This window comes from Gobio gobio (assembly GCF_949357685.1).
Source record: "Gobio gobio genome assembly, chromosome: 2".
NCBI lineage: Eukaryota > Metazoa > Chordata > Actinopteri > Cypriniformes > Gobionidae > Gobio > Gobio gobio.
This window is the reverse complement of record NC_137098.1, coordinates 13,872,500-13,893,960: the sequence shown is the minus strand read 5'-3', so window position 1 is coordinate 13,893,960 and position 21,461 is coordinate 13,872,500. Positions and strand designations below refer to the sequence as shown.

The 21,461-nt window shown below is 35.6% G+C and overlaps 1 protein-coding gene across 1 annotated transcript in view; it reads right to left on the bottom strand.

Annotated features, from left to right (window-relative positions):
* The window catches only part of smchd1 (structural maintenance of chromosomes flexible hinge domain containing 1), a 76,789-nt gene that overhangs the window by 12,190 nt on the left and 43,138 nt on the right, over nt 1-21,461 (bottom strand). Inside the window, exons 23-42 of the mRNA XM_079809546.1 lie at nt 21,199-21,271; nt 20,979-21,115; nt 20,507-20,641; nt 17,324-17,557; nt 17,092-17,237; nt 16,912-16,997; nt 13,496-13,614; nt 12,366-12,527; nt 12,163-12,291; nt 10,863-10,942; nt 9,899-10,056; nt 9,701-9,816; nt 6,063-6,124; nt 5,761-5,848; nt 5,534-5,665; nt 4,144-4,290; nt 3,334-3,460; nt 1,888-2,007; nt 1,615-1,700; nt 1,356-1,478 (exon numbers count right to left, since the gene is read on the bottom strand). Of these exons, the coding sequence (XP_079665672.1) occupies nt 1,356-1,478; nt 1,615-1,700; nt 1,888-2,007; nt 3,334-3,460; nt 4,144-4,290; nt 5,534-5,665; nt 5,761-5,848; nt 6,063-6,124; nt 9,701-9,816; nt 9,899-10,056; nt 10,863-10,942; nt 12,163-12,291; nt 12,366-12,527; nt 13,496-13,614; nt 16,912-16,997; nt 17,092-17,237; nt 17,324-17,557; nt 20,507-20,641; nt 20,979-21,115; nt 21,199-21,271 (2,460 nt within the window). The remainder of the gene's footprint in view (nt 1-1,355; nt 1,479-1,614; nt 1,701-1,887; nt 2,008-3,333; nt 3,461-4,143; nt 4,291-5,533; nt 5,666-5,760; nt 5,849-6,062; nt 6,125-9,700; nt 9,817-9,898; nt 10,057-10,862; nt 10,943-12,162; nt 12,292-12,365; nt 12,528-13,495; nt 13,615-16,911; nt 16,998-17,091; nt 17,238-17,323; nt 17,558-20,506; nt 20,642-20,978; nt 21,116-21,198; nt 21,272-21,461) is intronic.

Below are 21,461 nucleotides of genomic sequence, written 5' to 3'. Positions count from 1 at the left end.
ACTTAATTTGCTTTAAGCAACTTCATTTAATAAATTTACATATTTTTATATTTCATAATTTTGTTAATAAATTCAGCATGATTATGCAAGAGAGGCCATTTTTTTATCTTTCATCCCTTTTTACATGGGTAACAAATGTCATTTGAATTTAGGATCAATAGTAAAAAAAAATAAAAAATTGTTTTAATTTTTGTAACTCAAACTGTATTAGGTTTAAGTCTACGCCTTTAAATAAAGAGCTTGAAAAAAATTTTTATTCCCACACAAGTATGGAAGCCCATTTCCACCACATATAGTTTGATGTTTTGTCATAGTTTTGACTGTCATAATGATGACTTATTATATCATAGTTTCATAACATATGTTAAAGGATTAGTTGACTTCAAAATGAAAATTTCCTGATAATTTACTTACCCCAATGCCATCAAAGATGTTCATGTCTTTCCTTCTTCAGTCGAAAAGAAATTATCAAATCAAACTAAATCAATGCCGTTTCAAAGCGATTCAAAGGGCTTCAGGGGCTCTGCATGATCCCAGACAAGGAAAAGGGTCTTATCTAGCAAAACAATTGTTCAATTAAAAAAAAAAAAAACAACAACAAATGTATAATTTTTTTTTAACCACAAATGAGCGACTTTGTGTTGTTCTTCTTCACAGCATATGAAGTCATCATGTTGGAAAGGTCACGTCCGTGACTTAGATGGAAGTACCGACCCAGTGCTGGAAAAACTCCATCTCATGTTCTCCTCCAACTTTAAAATTGTCCGATATTGTTGTTTTACCTTTATTTTTATAAAGGGCGTTTGACTTAGTCTTTGCACGTTCGTTTTAACACTGGGTCAGTGCTTCCACATACGTCCTGTGTGTGACCTTTCCGACGTGATGGCATCATACGTGATGCAAAAGCAGAACATTTGAGGTTAAAAAGTATATAAATGTTGTTGTTTTTTTATAATGACATGGTTTCGCTAGAGAAGACCCTATTCCTCGTCTGGGATCGTGCAGAGCCTCTGAAGCCCTTTGAAACTGCATTGATTTGGACCGTAAAGTCCATTGGCTGCAATTGAAAACCATTATGTGGAGAAAAATCCTGGAATGTTTTCCTCAAAAAACGTAAATTTCTTTTCGACTGAAGAAAAAAAGACATGAACATCTTGGATGAGATGGGGGGGGGGTTTGAGTAAATTATCAGGACATTTTCATTCAGAATTTAACTAATCCTTTAACAGGCCAGTGTTGATGTTTCAATAAGCATAAATCTTTTCCAAGACTCATTTCATGCAGCTGACTCCTGGACATGCACTTGTGATGGGATCATGATAGAAAAATCAACACCTTTCCCACCAAACACACACCTTTCCCAGAACGTGCGCGCTGCCTTTGAAGGGGTCAGGAATGCTACATTTCCGTCTAGGCTGATTCTTCATCTTGGTCAAAATTGCTTTCTTGGAATTTATTAAATTCTCTATTGCTGATACCTGGACAGATACGTAAACAAAGATACAAATAAGCATCTATGATGATTGGAATGAAACGCATGCTTCTACACAGAACAAACAACAATAAAACATTTTTTTAATGTTAATGTTCATGTGCTTGCATGTACAGACTCACAGTGGTTAGTTCTGAAATTTCTATGCCACTTTTTATGAGCTCTGGTTTGAGCTCATTTAGTTTTTGGGATGCATCTCGCACCTGACCTGTAAAAATAAATAAATAAAGTCACACATGATTTTGAGCCTAAATAAAATGAATGAATAAAATAAATTAACTAATCCATAAATAAATGCATGAAAACAAATAAAAGGCATAAATACATAAACGCATACATGCATGAAATAAATGCATAAATTAATGCATGAATGAATGAATGATTGAAGTGCCTACACTCAAGTTCAGATTTCAGTTGAACATTGGTCTCAAAGATTTCCCGGTACATCAAAATGGTTTTGGAAAGGTGATCTTTCTTCTTACTGAGAGTCACAACGACTTTCTGATATTCTGCATCTGGAATAGATCAAAATATAATTTGTAGTAAGAATTTAACAGTTGTAGTTTCCCAAAATTATGACTTCATGGTGGCATTCATAGGTGTTCAACTCGTGAATACAAATCACTCCAACAAGACTTCACATCATAATGCACCGCCCACAGTGAAATCTCAAGTCCATTTTATTTGTATAGCGCCTTTCACAACACATTGTTTCAAAGAAGCTTTACAGAAAATCCTGATATTTGCATTTATAAAATCAGAATTTCTCCCTGCCTTATAGTCGCATTTAGGAGATTAGAGCTGCCAATTTAAAAGTTCAAATTTTGCGAAGAAATAATCAAGCAGTTGAGATTTGCTATATAGCAGGGGTGTCCAAACCTGCTACTGAAGGGCCACTGTCCTAGCCTAGAAATCTAGACGCACCCTAGCATCAGAAAGTGTATTTTGCCGCGAGTGTAGTCTAGCAACTCTCGGTAGACCTGAGAGCTGGAAAAAACAAACTCTGGTCAGGCCAATCACAGCGTGTGTAGAGTAGGCGGGCGGGCTTAACATAATGATGGCACGTCACGGCAGAGTTGCTACTCGTAAACAAAGAAGCTGACGAACAGCGGCCGCGACTCTGGAAGACTTGGAGTTGAGCTTTTCTTTGAGAAAAGAATGGCACTGAAGTCATTCTTAAGAAAAAAAGATATGTTCGAAGTTTTGCCTACCGGATACGGTGAAAGTCTATCAACTAACGTTAGCTCGGCTTCACCTTCTTCTTTGCTCTGATTGGTTGTGGCGCTCATGGCGCTATCCAATTGCGTGCAGAGGGAATTTGAAAAACAACCGTTTATCCCACCCCTCGGATTGAGCCCTGTCAATGGTGAGTTTCCAGACCCAACATCTTGATGTGGGTCTGGCTTGTCAGGCTACCACAGTCCTGCAGAGTTTAGCTCCAGCTTCCCTCAACACACCTGTCTGGAAGTTTCTAGTATGCCTAGGGGTTGGAGCTAAACTCTGCAGGACAGTGGCCCTCCAGGAGCAGGATTAAACACACCTGCTATATAGTATTGCTGTATACCCCTGCTATATTCATATATAATGTAAATATACTGAATGTATGCAAATAAAATTAGATATACTTTTATATCTAACTTTAAATATAAAGCAGTGCAATAATAATAATTCTACACAGCTACATATTAAACAGAAATATTACTTGTCGTAAGAAACCGGTCACATTACATTTGATCACTTAGTTATTGTAAAAAAAAATATTACAATTATAATGTCTAGCTCTTAACTGCCATACTTATTAGTAATGTAACAAACATTGGGCTCTTTTTCTGCTGACTAACCATTGCAGAATCTGAAAGGCAGGGTGTATGGAGTGATGGTATCGCTAGTCTGCTGAATCTTAGGATGGAACTGGAGAATGTATTCAGCTCCGTCCAAACCAGGACTGTTCTCCAAAAGAACCAAATCCTATGGGACACAAACAATAACACCCATTTACCAACAATGACCAATAAACAGGATAGGTTTTTCTTTTAAACTGGTTCATGTACAGAATCATTTTAGGCTGCTTTAATACCCAGTATTAAGAAAAAGGAGTAATTTACTCATTTAAATGCATGCTTCATCTGAAAATCATAAATTTGTGTATGTATTGTGTAATTGTATATGCAAACATTATTTAAAGGGGTCTACCACCAGCTGTGAGCTTTAACATGCAAAATAAAATCTTAATAATAAGTCTTGTAATAATCCACATAAAGACTTTATCTGTCCTTCTGTATTTAAAAATCAAATATTACAATAAAAATCACAATAATAAATGTGGTATTTTGAAATGTTTAACAAAAATGTATGCCTTTTAAATATTTTATTTAAATTCAAGTCAAATCAAATCAAGGCGAATTTACCATAATTTATACAATGTACCAAAAACTAAAAAGTTCTTGTTAATTAATATAAAGCTGAAATAAAATACATTTTGGTTTAAAAAAAATTAATTAAACATTTGAAATATTGCCCTGGAAATGAACTGAAATAACAAAAATGGTATAAAACAAAAATACTTATTGTAAAACTATTGTATAAAATAAAAGAGCTAATTCAATTCAGTATATACAAACAAACAAACAAACAAACAAACAAACACTCACGGTAATGAGAGCCTCCCCGTTAGTAAGGCTGTATGACAAACTTTTATCTCCATTCTCAAACAAAGGAACCACCATGTCTCCTGTGCCTTTAACTGTAACCACCACTTTTCCATTTATACCTTCACCAGCAGCGTTATCGTATTGGTCCTGCAAAGTAAAAAGCAAACACACAAATGTAGGCCTGTTGTGCATTTTAGGGATGTCCCGATCAAGATTTTTGTGACCCCGATCCAATCCGAGTAATTGAATATTGAGTATCTGCCCATAATGAGTCCTGATCTGATACTTGTGTTGGCGTACACTTCAAGTACATTAAAGTTATTAAAATCATTCCATTGTATACAAATATGTTGTGCAGAGAGTTTCTCAGGGGCCCAAATGTAAAAAAAAGGGTTATCTATCAGTACGGACTCATCCCAATATAACAATTACTACAGATACATATTTAATACAGACACATCATACTTTGGCTGCGCTTACAGTATATGATCACGCAATCATTAATGTAAGTGCTAATGTGCTATTAAACCATTCAAGCAATAACATGGGAAAAAAAACCTCTGTGAAGCGGCTCTGTTAACAAACGCTAGAAAGGCATGCACAGAGTGCTGCATCAGACAGCGTGCCAGTTCTCAAAAACAAAAAAACCCACAAAATTATATAAAAATTGGAGTTTTGTTGAGTATCCTTGTAAGCACAGTCTTAAATGAGTTAAAAAGTGTTAAATGATTGTAAAGAGTTGGGATGCGGGTCAGATCTGCATCATGTCAGGTCTTAAAGTGACAGCAGCCTAATAAACCTGCTGCTGTATGTGATTAATGTAAATAAAAAACAAAAGACAAAAGAGAAATCAGCTCTTGACTGAATAACTTTTGTAACTTTAATGAGGATTAATCTATATTCAATTTATAATTATGCAGTGAAGACTGCAGTGTTTGATTATTCAATTTCTGTATAATTACCCTGTTAGACCAACCTTAAAAATCGTAAAGCAGTTTACATGGGTCAAAAACAATGCACACAATAATTATTTGTGCATGGAAAAATCTGAACCGGCCTGACTGGAAAAAACCTGTTGAGCCTTGATATATCAAAGGTAACGCTAAATGTGTAATTTATTACAATGGTTTTATGTGAAGATTGTATTAAGTTTTTTAAAGCCTATTAAATGTGAAAATTGATAGCTTTCAATTATACTGTAATGTTCAATGGCTTTAATTAATAGCCAAAATCCATTTAAAAGAGACATCAGTATCAGTACTGGTATCAGTGATACTGGATTTGCATTTGAAATGAAAGCAATAAGGAACAAGGGGCTTTGGGTTCCTACAGGTAGTAGGTGACACATCATGTGTTAACAGTAAACAGCTCTAAAGAGACTGCAACTCACCATGATCTTCAGATTCAAGCTGCACAGCAGTGTGCGATTGGCTCGGATGTTACAATTGGAGACAACAGGAGTTGAAGGTGGAGTATCAGGGGCTAATTTCATTGCTTTATTGGGAACAATGTTTAGTGCAATCTAAGATAGAAACACAAATGAGTATCCTAAAGTAAGAAACAGTTAATAAAGCAGCACATACAACAAACTTGATTAAATAAATGCTATGTTCCCACCTGTTTGCTCCACAGATGTTTGGTTTTGTCCAAAGCCAAAACAAATTGGACTACATACTTTCCTACAAGCTCTGGAATCTGCTTATCCCTGAAAAAGATATGGGTCAAAGACAAAAAATTATGTACATTAAAATTTTATATACACTTTCTCATCCATATATCCATCGGTTTTTCAAATATTATTACTAATGTTTAAAAACAAACCTGTTTCACCGCTTTTATTAAATAAAAGATATACAATACTTTGAAGTTCTTATTTCAGGCTTTTAATGAGATGTAATGTGCTCAGTTGTATCCATTACCTGAAGCAGAAGCACTCGTCCTTTTCAGTGTCCTTGCGTTTACTACACTTCAGAGCAGTGGCCTAAAACATAAAACAAAATATTCAAAATCTCATTTCTTATTATGCCATTACAATTCGGTCTGTTTGTCATTTAATTCAAAATTCAAATCTCATCAAAATTGCATATTGTTTGTACTAGTGATGTGAAATGAAAATTCTGGGCCAAAACCAAAAATGGCTAAGTGATGTTTCAAAAATGCTTTAGAAAAGTGTCTACTGAGTACTGAGTACCAAAGGCTGGCTGAGTACCAAAACAAACCTGTAGCCAATCAGCAGTAAGGGGCGTGTCTACTAATCATGGGGAGAAGAAAGTGCTCAGTGCACGTCATTATTCAAAAGAGTCAAGAAACGACACACAGGACGGACATTAGCGGAGCGACGACAGAAAGAGAGAGATGGCAGATAAAAAAACAAAAGTAGAAAATGTCTGTGGAACAAAAGGCTTACGATCAGGCAAGAAGTGGGACTAGGGATGCTCCGATCGATCGGCCGGAGATCGGTATCGGCCGATCTCACTAACTGATCACAATTCGATGACGTCATCGCGTGAGGACATACATGACACGTGGGGTAGGTAGTAGCAAATATTCAAACGAGAGCGTTGAAGGCAGAAGTGGAGAAGGGTTCCATGTGAACAGCAGTTGAACACGGGTCAGTCGGTCCTAAGGGATGGGCGAACGCCCACCGTTCGGAAGTATCGATATACAGTAGATTGATACGAACGCATATGAAAAATAGCAGAGTATGCAGGGAAAGTGCACGATACAATTTGTCCTAAACATGTCACAAGCTTTATATTAAGGGCTTTAAAATAACTGGTAAGATATAGGCTAATTAACACGTATAGTTTAAAAGCTTGCCCTGTCAGATGCTCTGAGAGATAGGCTACTTGTGCTGACAGACAGATAAATACCTGCTTTGTTTAATGCGTTTGAAATGTGGTGCTTTCCTCAGTGCATTAACTTACATTTCAAAGGGATATCCTCCATCTGTAAATGTTAGAAAGTCATGCAAATATGTCCATTTTGCTGTCAGGAACCGACGAGCCTTCTGCATGTGAATCTCTGCTAAAATTCAGACTTCCGTGAGCGCCGCCGCGCGCATTCGCGCCAAACAGACGGAGCGCAATAGAACGCAATAATTCTGACTAAAGTATACATATTTCTAAAATATTTGTTGTTGGACAATAAATGTGCCATATGTAGAATTTTAAACCTACAAGTATGTATATTTTTATGAAAGTGACCATTATAATTGGGTAATCAAATATAGGCTAATATGCTTTTGTTTTTATTTTAATTTTTAGTTCAGTGAATTAAAAAACTAAATTATTAATACATGCCTACATTTCATTTACTGTATTTGTTTATAGTCTTCAATATCAACATTGTTTTTAGGACATCATTGGGCAGGATGTGAAAAAAATTAAAACATTTAAATAAATTAATATTCAAATAATTTTTTTTTATCCAAATAGAAAAACGTAGAAAATACAGCCCTATTTAGTTACTTAAAAATCTATTTACTTTATTCATATCAGGATACTTTGTGTTATGCAGAAACCCCATTTAAAAGGCATATTAAAATATTAAAAAATTAAAAAAATTTAAACTTTTTGTGATTATTTAGTACCCTGTTAAAACAATAGTTTTCATTACATAATTACCATTACGTCTATAGTTTTTTTTTTTTTTTTTTTTTATCTGAAAAAAAGGTTAACAGTGCTCAGAGAGTTTACAAATCAGTGAAGCATTGGAATCGGTATCGGTAGATCCCCATGACAAGAAATCGGTACTCGGTATCGGCAGCAAAAATCCTGATCGGAGCATTCCTAAGTAGGACCCGTGTAAATGTCGGATCACTCAAGGAGCGGCAAGGCCTGCAAACGGGGTTGCTTTATTTCTTCTCGATCGGCGAGTAACATTGGTTTTGTTTCACAGAACTAATATATGCTGGCTTTTGCTTGACTATGCTCGTGTCAGGTTTGCTTGTTTTTTTATTTGCATTCGTATCGTCGTTCACTTCAGCGATGATAATTACCCATTCATTTCCACACCTTATAGGCCTGGAGCATCTAAACCTCCACTATCTGTTTCGTTAGTTGAACTGTCGTGCTATCGAGTTGTTCATGAGGACTGTGTTTGTGTTTTTGGGATGGAAGGGATGACTTTTTCATTAAACATTAGGCCTGGATTACCATAGTAACACACATTGCTTTTACTTATTGATGACATCATACCCTCATAGATTCCACCCTAGTCGTTGCCTGCGTATGTGTGGGGCGGAGATATCAAAATAGGTGTGAGACACTTTTATTAGGGTAGGGGTGTGTTTGTTTTTGGTGATTTGAAATATCAACATCGGTTACCAGAAATAGCTTACCCCACCTTTAATATTAAAATTGAATTAAATGCATGAACTTTACCTAAAAACAGAAAAAAATGGTAAGACAAATTTGTTTGATATTTGCTTGTGTTTTGTGAAACAAATTAAAAGTTGAGGCTTATTAAAAGTATTAAAAGTAACAAAGCTTATTGTGATTATTGGACGACAGGCATGCTACAAATGTTTAGTGAAGTTAACTAAAAGAATTAAGAATCCACATCAATATTGATTTAAATCAAGGTCAAAGGGATAAAAAAAAAAATGCACTCATTTTCACAGGCTTCTTTGTTCATATTTGTTCAATTCTGACCAGGACTGTACAAAAATGGACTTCATTCGATGAGTCTAAGAGGTTCATTGTTGTTCACTGTCAAAATTGACCGACCATAGGAAATGAATGGGAAAGTCTCTTAACTCGGGGCATTTTTTTTTAAATATGCGCTGAATAAAATCAATATTTTAGCCACAATACTGAACAAACACACATAGGAATGAAAGAAGGGGTCTATAAAACATCCAGAGTGGAACATATTTACACTCTATTACAGATGTTACTGCAAAAATTACACTTCAAAATTATTAAGACCCTTAACTATGACAAAACAATTAGATAACGTCTAGATTGCTGCTATGTGTATGTTAGTGAATTCCAATCATTCGTAAATAGAGCGCATGCACGCTCATCCACAATTAGCATAATTGCCGCATGGATTACAACTACGTAAATTACGTGTCCAGGAACGCTGTGAAGTCTTGTGGACTCCCTTCTCATGTTTGTCTCCAGTATAGTGGATACATGCTAAAGAGGCTAATTGGCCATATATGCCTAGCAATAAATATTCAATCAAGTGTGTCCACCAAAACTGTCAGGCGCTCTTCTGAAAACAGCCAGCTGGTGGCACTTGAGAACTTTGGAGGCGCAGCATTTTTCCAGCTAGACGCTTCGGGTTGCTATGATGATACGGAATATGCCAGGCAGTAATGTGCTCTCATTTTGAAGAATATTACTTAATATAAAAGAGCAAAAACATTTAATGAATCCAAAAATTCACTTCAGAACGGCTTCACGAACGATTTACAAAAAATCCATTCTGCTCGTGTTTCATGAATGAGGTCATTGTGAGAATTGGCTTAAATCTTGACCAATTTTGTGAAATTCACCCTTGTAGCTCCAGTAAAGTGTCAAAATAAAGACAAAATAGAGACACTCACTGTAGAGGGTGGACATGACCCTGATGCTAAGCCCTTCCAGAGCAGCATTGATAAGTTTGCTGGGCAGATATTTCTCACCGGCCCGCCCTCTTCAGACATCACAACCACTGTAAATACTTCAGGCAGCAGAAAAATGTGATTTGCATAGCAATTTTACAATATAATATAATATAGGCTTTACTGTGCATCCACACACACCTGGGAAGACGTCTCCTGCACATAAGTTGGCAGCGCTGTCATATTCGATAAAGAGTTCAACAGGTTTGTTGGGATCAGGAATCACATTTAGTTTTAATACTGGCCCTTGAATAGCTTTCCTGCCAAAAGATCCCCCGAATTCCAAATGATGCTCCCCTCTATAAAAGAAAAAGAGAGTGATAGAAAGAGACAGAGACAGTGAGAGAGAGAAGGACAACAGTGTATTTTTGTATACCAATTGCAGCATTTAAAACAGCATAACATTCAAAAAAAATAATAATAATAAAAATAAAAAAAATAAGCTAAGCCTTTGGACAAAATGTATAACAGCAACAAAAAAAAACTTAAAGTTTGCACGTGTTTTTATAATGAATATCATATTTGACACATCAGGCTTTTATGGCTCATATAGTATGATAAGACAACCCAAAAGTGTAACCACTGATATAGGAGAGTATAGAGCTCTTAAATTTCATTCAGAGGCTCAAACTGAGCAAAAATATGCAATTTGGTGCAGATGCTGGTATTTATATGGTCAAAACGCAAGATGAAATTCTGATAGTTTGTAATGAAAATCAATGACATCTTTATAACAGCATAACAGACTACTTACATAAAATGCATATAAATATCAGTTTTCATTACATATCTCACAATAATGTCTTCGTAAGATGATATTTTAAATGCTTAGTTTTATGATCAAAACAGATGTATTTTTAAAACATATAATGCAATGCAATAAAATGATGATTGCGAGATGAACAAATAAACGTTCCTTAAAAGGCCTGATATATCATATTTGATACTTAAAAAAAAAAAAAAAAAATTATATATGCGCAATCAGGTAAAAGTTGCTTTCAGTAAATGTTGTGGGCAACAGGCTTTTCAGGTTATCATCATGTTGATCATTTAGAGGTTGTAGAAATTTGTAAAGTAGGCTTCATAGTGTTAAATATGTACTTACTTTGGACCACTTATACTTTCTAATATGAAGCAAGCTTTTCCTTCTGAATCTACAGGCTGAGACGTCACTGAGGACTTTATCTAAAAGAGAAAAAGAAAAAGATTCAAAATTGTATCACCTTACAGTAGTTGCATGCAGTTACATCCAAATTGATCAGTAAGGAATGAGCTCTTATGTAAAAATTAGGCCTGTCGCAATAATCAATATATCGATATATCGATATATCGCACAATATATGAACATGACCTCAATTATTTTTTGTGATGCAATATATCGCCCATTATGTTTACATGATAATGAATGTCACCAACATTTTACTCGATTGTGCTGTCATCTTGAGCTTGTCATCAAAGTGGTTCTCGGGCAGTTCCTTCATACATAGAGCGGTTATCGACAGGTGGAAAAAAGGCGCCATTTGAGGCGTTATAGTATTTTCCTGACAACTACTGACAGTTTGGAAGAATAAGCCCAAATGGAATCGATTTCAAAGCCACAATCCCCTGTTCCGGTGCACATATAAATGTCAACGCAGAATGACGAGTGTTAAAGACGTTTCACAAGGGAAAATGTTTATTTGCTATTTATTTCATTTTTTTTATTTTTTTTTAAATAATATATTTTTTACCCTTAATTTCCATGATCTAAAGAATTAAAAGGTTGTCATTTGAAAGTGTGTAGGTCTACTTGCATTATTGTGCTGTTATATTAGGATTATATATTCAGTGGCATAAAATAGTCTTAAAATGACAATATCGTTTTTCGCAATTATTTCTGGGACGATATATTGCGAAACAAAAAGTAGTTATCGTGACAGGCCTAGTAAAAATACAAACGAACAGTTTAGATTTTCAGGACCCACTCTGAAGGAACTTTTGTTTTGATGAAGTGAAGCCATGATGCAGAAATGCAGATATATAGGCCAGACTATACGTAGGTCCAAAAGTGAGAAAGTGATGGTGTTCACAAGTAATTTTATGTTTCACGTTCATGCAATTAGGATATCACAGGTTTCAGTGATCTGACATTGTGAATTGTATGTCAGTGATCAGCGGTGTATTCATTTCGTTGCATTGAGTTTGTACTTTGGAGCCTGTATTTTCAACAAAGTATTTGTTTTTGATTGTTCATTATAGAAATTACTTTAGTTATCAACAGAGGTGAAACAATTTTGTATCTTTTGGCATTTTAGTTTACTCAACTCTTTTGCATATAGTTTGTTCAGAAAAAAAGTACTTTCCAAGTAGTCAAAAATAAAAATGTGTAGACACAAATCCACCAATCTCCCTTCCCTCAACTGTACCTTCAACTGTGAGGACAGAGTCTTCATCACAATGACAAACCGCTGGTCTGGTGAAGGATTTCCCCATTGATCACAAAGCTGCACGACCAATTGTCTGTCCAAGCCCTGGCCATTCATGATCTGGAAAGGCTAAAGAGACAAGTTTTATTCCAAATATTCTTACCAATATATTTATTTTATTGCATTTCGAATGCGTGACATACCATCTCTGGCTTCTCCAGTAGAATTATCTTTGCTGGAGGTCCCGCGGTAACTTCAATTCGTACAAATTCCTTCATGTTCTGATACTTAAAGCACAACTCTCTTGGGCCAAGAGATCCTGCCATGAACCGGACTCTGCATACGGACAATTTTACAATATTGGCCTGCAAAAAGGCATACACATTTTTTAAAAAAGTGAGATACCCCGTTTTGTCTGGATTCAGTTGGTTAGTTTTGATTTTTGAAGATTTTATACATAGGAAGACATTGCGCTCATTTAACTTATGAATGGGAGAACGTGCAACACGCAAATGATGGAATAAGTACCGCCTTCTAAATAAAAGAGCCAATCGCTGATTGGTTACTGCAGCTGCTGTTAGAAGCTTCCGGTTGCTATAGAAACAGTAAGTGTTTTGAGACTCTTTGTTATGGACTGCAAATGTGCATTGGTTGCCCCAGTCTGAAAAATAAGCTTTTTTAACACTTTGATTATAAGAAACTACATTCATAGGACAAATGGATATCTAGAAATTTCAGGATTGCCTCATTCAAATTGATAGGACTTGGTCTTGGGAACACTAAATAGTTACACAGAGGCATTGCAAGTATGGCCGCTGAGTGAACAGACTTTCCTTGAAAGGGACTTTGTTTTCCTGAATTACCATTTTAATGGCTAAATAAAATTGTAGTAATGAAGCAAAAAGTCTACTTATTTGAAATCACAAGAGTTATACAATTTATTAATTTTACAAAAAAAAAAAAAAAAAAAAACATTTCAAAAACTGATTTAATAAAATTAGATACATTTTTTCATTACTGTATTTTCATAACATTCTCCATACCACAGAATACAAATACAACAAATTAATAAAATATTACAATTAAAAGAATAATAATTATTAAAATAATTAAGATGTAATAAAACAATAACTAGGAAAAGTGACTTAAAACACTGCAAAATCACTGTCCAAATAAAAAATGTACCCGCACTTGGAAATTGATTGGTGCAAATTTCAAACCCTGTATTACACATACAAAACAACAGTTTCGCATTTGTAGTAGTCTGATATGTTTTAATGTAATTTTTTTGTCATAAAAATGTCCATTTGTTTGTGCCTGTGATTGTGCATACCTGCCATTCTATGGCCAGAACTTCTTTATCCAGGTCATTCCCAGACACACTCAAAGTCTTCACACTTTCAGCATTTAGACAGTCCGTTTTATTCCCGTACTGATCAATCACTTCTACATCTGAGAGGGAAATAGAAGTTTAACAGTGAACTTTACAGTGAAGTTTATCTTATTTTAACAATCACAAAACTGCTGAGTGATCATCATGAGGATGAGAAAATGACAATTTTAATTTGTGTGAACTATCCCTTTATGCAAACTGAATGTAAAGTACATTTTTTCAGTGAAAAGTACTCTTTAAAAAAAAAAAAGTATGCTAAAGTGTACTTTTTACAAGGGTAAAGAGGCAGTTTTTCCAAATACATGATTTTCTTTCATCTGTGGATGATAGAAGCCATTTTATGCTGAAACAGCATTAGTTAAGGTCACAAATGACTCGTTAATCGCTTCTAAGTCTGTCTTTCTATTTTGATTCTTCTTGATCTCAGTGCCGCTTTCGAAAACTGCTGATCACTCAATTTTACTTACTCTTAGAGTCTTTGGTGTTTCTGATACTGCACTAAGCTGGGTTAAGTCCTATTTTTCAGATCGAAATCAGTTTGTCGCAATGGGTGGTTGTGGGTCTTATACTGGTGTGATGCAATCTGGTGTTCCGCAAGGATCAATCTTTGGTCCTTTACTTTTTATTATCTACATTTATCCTCTTGTTCAACTAATAAGATCACTTGGTCTCAACTTTCACTTTTATGCAGATCATACATCATTACATACATTTAAAACCTGATGTTAATTTGGCTGTGTCCTTTCCTTCTCTGTGTATTTGACATTAAAAATGGATGTCTAGAAATTGTCTTCGTCTAAACAATGACAATACAGAGGAAATGCTCAATGGATCACCCCACCAGCTACGCAAGGGTTGGTCTTTAACTTTAAAAGGTAACTTCAGTGATTTAGCATTAAGCTTTGTCTTTAAACTGGGTCATTTATGCAGTAGAAATGTGAAATTATTTTTGAATTTGGTGCCTTCTAGACTGAGAAAAGACAGCAAATTTATTTTTGTCTCATGTGGATGAAAGACAACAACTCCCAGAATGCACTTGCTTCGCTGCCCTACGAGGCCACTCCATACACTGTCGTTTTGATCTTCATAGTAATACAATCATTTCGTTCAGTTAGAGAATAAACACTACAATTAAAAACTGAACGTGTCTTTTCAATAAAGTGTGAGTGAGCCGAACGAAAGTCACGTCACAGACACAGGAAGAGTCAGATTTCCTCAGCAGTGTCAGATTTCCTTCATCACGTAGAGCTGAGGTAACGTTAAGCGCCAGTCTGGCACGTTTTCAGATCGCATATGGAAGCTAAACTATCACAGGAATTCATTGAAAAGTTGAAACACTCACTTTACTCTACACCGCGCTGCGTTATGATGATTGTCCGTGCGGCCATCTGTGTCTTACATGCTGTGAGTGAGAGCTCTCCCCTATGGGCGGGTTGATAACATGCGGAACAGCTCCATCTAGTGGCTGTAGTTTTAGCCTATGGCCAAAAAATCCAGAGTCTGGAAAATCCAGAGGAATTTTTCCAGAAATAAAATGCATAATTCTCTCGTCTCAGGGGGATATGAGGGGGGAAAGTACCATAATTTGAATATACTACCGGGTTTCTACTGATACAAAGCCTAATGCTAAATCACTGAAGTTACCCTTTAAGGGTAGATGGACACTTAAAACAAAATAAAAAAAATTGGCAGTGATATTTGATGCTCATTTAACATTTGTTCCTCATGTTCAAAACACTTTCAAGACAATTTTTCTCATCTCAGAAATATTGTCAGATTACATCCTGGTGGCTGAAAGGTTAATTAACATTTTTGTATTTTCTCGCATTAATTATTGCAAAATTCAGCCACGTGAATACGGTCTGGAAACAGGACAAGGGATCACATCACTCCTGTCTTGGCGTTTTTACACTGGCTCCCTGTCAAATTCTGTGTTGATATTAAAATGTTCATGCTTACTTGCGCAATTGTTCCAAAACTTTGGACTTCTCTGCCAGCTGAGATTAGGCAAGCAGATTTTTTTCTGTATTTTCACTTTCATTAATGCATTGTTTGTATTATTTTTGTATGTTTTATTTGTAGGGCTGTAATCAACCAGAGAAAATCTTGGTCGACTGAAGTCCTGAAATTTTCGACTAAAAATGATTAATTAGCTGCGCACTGTGCGCAGTACTTGATAGCCTTGTTGTCTGCCTAAATGAATTATAAATAACGTAAAAACTAGCAGGCTATTTGCAGTATATTAAATAGTTTTTGAGCTGATTATTTTGCACTGAAATGAATCTGACACAGGAGTCTGTCGGCTCTGACAGCGTTGCATCACATGCACCTGCGCAATATCATAGCCTATGATTTCCGAAAATATAGTACTATGTTGTCAACTAGATATCATCACAAGAACTTTTGAGGAACATGCAACATAATTTAGACAATTGTTTTTGTCATATGTATTATAATAACTGACAGACAGTATCATTTCAGCCGCTCTGTGCAGCTCGAACATATAGGATCAGCTCAGCTTCGCGGCTTAGACACGAATAGACTATTAAATTAAACCTTTTACTCTTAAACACAAAAGGCACGTCCACTTAAATAAAAAAAGGAATATTTATTAAACAAGCCAGATCAAGAGCAGAAAAAACGCTCACACAATTAAATAAATAATATACAGAAAACTAGCCTTCTTCAATCTGTCTCTCTTCTCCAGTGGGTTGGGCTAATCCAAAAGAAGTGAAAACAATGGGGGTGTTCTGAAGACAGTCCTGTGAAACAGGGGTGCTCTGAAAACACCCCCATTAGCAATTAGTGCTTTCCACCTGATGAAATGAACGCGGCGCAGCAAAACTGATGAAATGAACGCGGCAAAAAAAATCGACCAATCAGAATTTTGGTGATTGGTCGAGCCAGAACGTATCGACTAAAAATCGATTAATCGACTGGGAGATTACAGCCCTATTTATATGATCTTATTGTTGTGAAGCGCTTTGAGATGATACTTTTAAAGGAGCTATAGAAAATAAAGTTGTTTATTATTATTTCCATTGAATTAAAATTCAATTACAATTAAATTAAGTCTGATGCTTTAGAAAAATCCAAAAGCAACATAAAAGGATCATTAAAGTTTCATAACAGTAGACTGTACAACTTGAGTGCTATATGCCTGAAGTCATATAATAGCTTTTTGTGACAAACTTGCACTACCATTCAAAAGATTGAGGTCAGTAAGCTTTGTTAATGTTTTTATATAACATTCTTCTACCAGATGGAGAAACAAAAGGCCTGTTCTTGCAAGGGTCAATACAAATCAAATTATTATTGTTATTATTAATTATGACGAACCTATAGATGGTACTTACGTATGTTTCCTGACAGAAATTCACCCATTTTGACAGTCGACTTACTGAGGTTGACCCGCAAACGCTCAGGCTCATCTGGGCGAGGCCTTTAAAGACACACACATATAGAGAGATGCTTCTGCAAGAATATTTAGGTATATAATGAAAAACAGACATACACAGGACATGCATGTAGCTTACACAATGAAGAACGACATGTTGACCGTGTGCTGGTCGTGGAAAGACACATCGTAGAAATGCTCCCTCTGTGCTTGAGATGGGACACATAAATGTGGCAGTTTTCCCTGAGAAAGCTCTTCTGCGTTTAACTCTGCTGTCCAATTCACCTGCAAGACAAGCACAAATACACACAACTGAGTACAATAGTATGTTAGTGCAAACAGAATAAAACAATATGCAAAAACAAAATCACCTTAATCTTGCTGGTAAGTTTTGGCAGTAGGGGAACCAGTCTATTGCCCTCATCGTACAGTCTAAAGTGCAGGTTCCCTAGTGTGTCTCCTGCCGTCCAATTAATGCGCTCTGAATTTTGCAGCACCATGACATCATCAGAGTCCTCTTCCTGTCTGTAGACCTCCAAACGAGCTATTCGTGAGCTGGGTAATATGCGCAGCTGACGTTCCACACACGCCACTGTCCTATGGCTCTATGTGCACATAAAAATAATCATGTGGATGTCAAGTTAAACAGTTTAAGCAGAATAAACAGTTTAAGCAGAATAAACAGTTAATATACTTTACTATTATTAAAAATTCATTAACATCTTAACTAAGCTCTGGAACAAGATTATAATTTAATTTAAAAAAAAAAAAGAATAATGAAAAAAGAAACATATGCATGAAAGTATAGTATAATAAAATAATTAAAATGCATTAAAAAAAAAAAAAAAATTTTAAACAGTGCTGATTTTCATTTCATGTGAAATTACTCTGAAAGCCTTTAAACATACAGCCCCGATGCGGATTTTCTAGATTTTACTCACATACTTTGATAGCAAAGGAGACGAAAAACAATTATGAGAATTGATTGAATACTTCTTTTGAACAATATACACTATTCACCAAGAAAATATATTTTTTTATTAATTGACAAAGTTGGAATATTTTGAAACGGACATAAAATAGGGGTTGCACCGACTAGTCGACTTTAACGCTCTGCCATGACATTTTAAGCTTGATGTGGACTAGTCGCTGATCATGGCCTATTAAAGGCGCAACAGGACAAGAAATCTTTGAAGTCCCCTTTTTCGCTTTTTGCAACAGTTAAAATGACAAATAAATGCATACTCAGAGCGCTCCACGAGATACGTTTGATTATACCATGCTCAATATTGATTGGATGAAGGCACGTTTTAAACAGCTTGTTGTACACATTTTAAATTGCAGTTCTAAACTAATGCGCTGATGTCGCATACATATAGATAGTAGCTCGCACATCACGTGCAGATATTTCTCATTAATAACGACATTAGCGAATAGTCAATGTTGACTCGACTTTAAAATCACATAAAACGTCAACTACTGAAAAATCTCAAGTCGTTCAACCACAAACAAAAAGGGGCTGGCATCATCACATGATGTTCATAATTAGGGGTGTGCGATATATATTGTCTGCGATAATATCATAATTGTTGTTTTAACGATGTGCAATCTGAAATGATCGCGTATTTCCATCAAGCATGTGTGTGCATGCATACGCTACATGATTAGATGCGCATTTAGAGTGCACACTTTCACTGCGTGATTTAATCTATTATATAATTTAATATAGTTAATGAAAAAAAAAAATCACATGAAGATTGCAGATTTTCTCCAGGAATCAGCATGATAACAAATGTGATATTAATTTTATACAAGTTTACTAAACAAGAAGTAAATATTAAGTGACATACATTTTAGACACCTATTGTCTGTTTTTGCTCTATTTCACCAAAGCAAATAGTTCAAAACAAAGCCACAGCACTGTAATTGCGTCTCTGGGCAACACACGGAGGCCATTTCAGATGCAGCTTCTGTGTTTCCTCTTCATTGCAAAGATAAATTGTGTTGATATTTAATTTGATTGGTAACAGCCCTATTGTGTCTTATTATTATGGTCACTGCTGTGAACTGACCACCACACATAATATGAAGAACAGCACAATAACACACTCTAATAAGAGTGTGAAAACACTCAAGAAAATGTTTTGTCAATATCGCACACCCCTATTCATAATAAGGTTTTGATTTTAGCTTCCAACTAGGGCTGCACAATTAATCTCAATTAACCTGAAATAGCCTTTGTGATTTCATATTTGCAATAAGCCCTGTGATTATTTGCATGTTATGTTTGGGCTTTTAAGGAGGAACGGAATAGAGCACAATATTAGTTTTATCTCAATTGTTGGTTTCAATCGTTGGAAGTAGGGCTGCATGATTAATCGAAATTGAACTGCAATCTGTACAATCATGTGAGGCGAGTTTTGTAAAATAGGACATGCTTATTATTAAATGCCTAAAAGAGTACTTGCCCTGTTTCTCAGAAGGCTTTCTGTGCATGCGCAAGGGGAACACGGACAAGCAAAGTGAAATTGAGTTTCGGTTGCACAATGTCAAAATGTCAGGCTTTTAAGTATCCACGCAAACCCAGTCGGTTATGTCTTAAGTTGAAAATAAGCAGCTGAGAGAAAATAGTATGTGCACCAGTATATTGGATCTGTGCATTAATTCTTAAAGTGACAGCTGCAAGCGAAATATTATTTTCTAATGCGTATTCAATCAATGCTACTGTATGTTTTTACATTTGACAATTTTGTTAATCATACACGAGTTGCATAGTTTTCCTTACATAACTTTTGAATCATGAGAAAATATCATTTGTTTTTGACATTTGTACATGTAAGGGCTAGATTTTGATTGATGTGCATAGATATATATTGTATTTTATGCTTTTCTCTGATGTTTCAAAGCTAATCTACAAATGCCACGAGAAGCAAATTGAGAATAAATGACTCTTTTTGCAGTCAAGGTCATTAAGGCCGGGGAGAAGTTTAGGGAGTCAGATAAGATGTTTCCAAGTAAAATATTTACACGCCAGGTGGGCACAACTATTCTGGGATGTTGGTGAATATTATGGGATGTTGATGACTAATATGGGACATCGGAAGTAGGAGGCCTTATGATAATTTGCTCATGTTTATCCAATCATTTTTGAAAGTCTATGTTTGCTGAAAAATGTTTATGATTTGACTGAATAAATAAATAAATACTCTGTTTTGTTTGGAGCTCACTTCGTAGCTCTCTAAGGTATTGACCAAAATAATCATGATTTTCACCGGTTTACAAACTGAGTTTTTAAATGGAAAAAGCCTGCTATTATCTGCTTCCAATATCAGCCAATTCAGACAAAACACTGACAGCAAATGATCAAAACACAGCTATATTGTGCATCCCTATTAAATATACATTTCTTAAACTTTTACCTTGATTAAAAGCACATGAATCAGCATGCTTCTGAATATTAAAAGCAGAAAATTCCAGAGCACAAGGCAAAAAAATGATCAAGGTGGTTATAAAATAAACAGTTTAATATGTAGGGGAAAAGTACAGCAACTTACAGGAATGTTGAACTTCGCAGTAAGGGTTTGTTCAGTGTTTACAGTCTTCAGCAAAAGTGGTTTGGTCAGCATGAGTCCAGAGCCAGTGTTACTGCAGTCCACAACATCCACAGGAAGATCAGGGACTCCCAGCAACTACAAACACACATTGCACCAATCAGATGATTAACTTTAATCTTGTGCCAAGTTAAGTCTGATTCAACGTAATTTTTCAATGTAATTTAAGTTATAGAATCCAACATGTAGAACCAAACTGCCTAACATTACAAAATGAAATGCCAACTCAGGAAGAGGTATAGGACTGTGCAAGTGACTTATATTTTAGACTATTTTCAAACACCTCAGAGTCTTGGTCTTGGTATCTGTTTAGGTGGTCTTGACTACAACACTAATGTGTGCTTGATAAATGTGTGTACACACTGAATTACTAAAACTAAAGTACATAACTGGTGTGTTTGTTCATGAGTACTACCTGGCAGCGAACCACGAGTTTAGGATGAGTCGTGATATTTTGGTACTCATCGTGAACCTCCACTCTAAAGTTTGCTGGAGTCCCATTCTCGATAGACACATCTTCATCCGGAAACACTTCCAGAGTGTGTGGCGGGCCTGGAAGATAAATTTAATCTGGATTTTACATTCGGAAGTACAGGTTCTTTCTGTTGCTGTTTCAGTGTTTTTTTTTGTCATACCGGGTTGCAGAAGAATTTGAAGAGACTGGTTGTTCTGCTTCAGCCCTGGGATGTGCACCTTCACTGTTAACATCTGTTAACAACACACACACACAAATATCACATGCAGATCTAAGTTCTGCGCAATAGTGTCACTGCAAAAATAATTAGTTTTATTAGAGTTTTTTTCCAAACACTCCATCTTTGTGTGGGGGGGGGGGTCTGTTTCCAGTGGACTATAACATTTTTGCTCTATAACGATTACTTTTGGTTTTTCAATGACA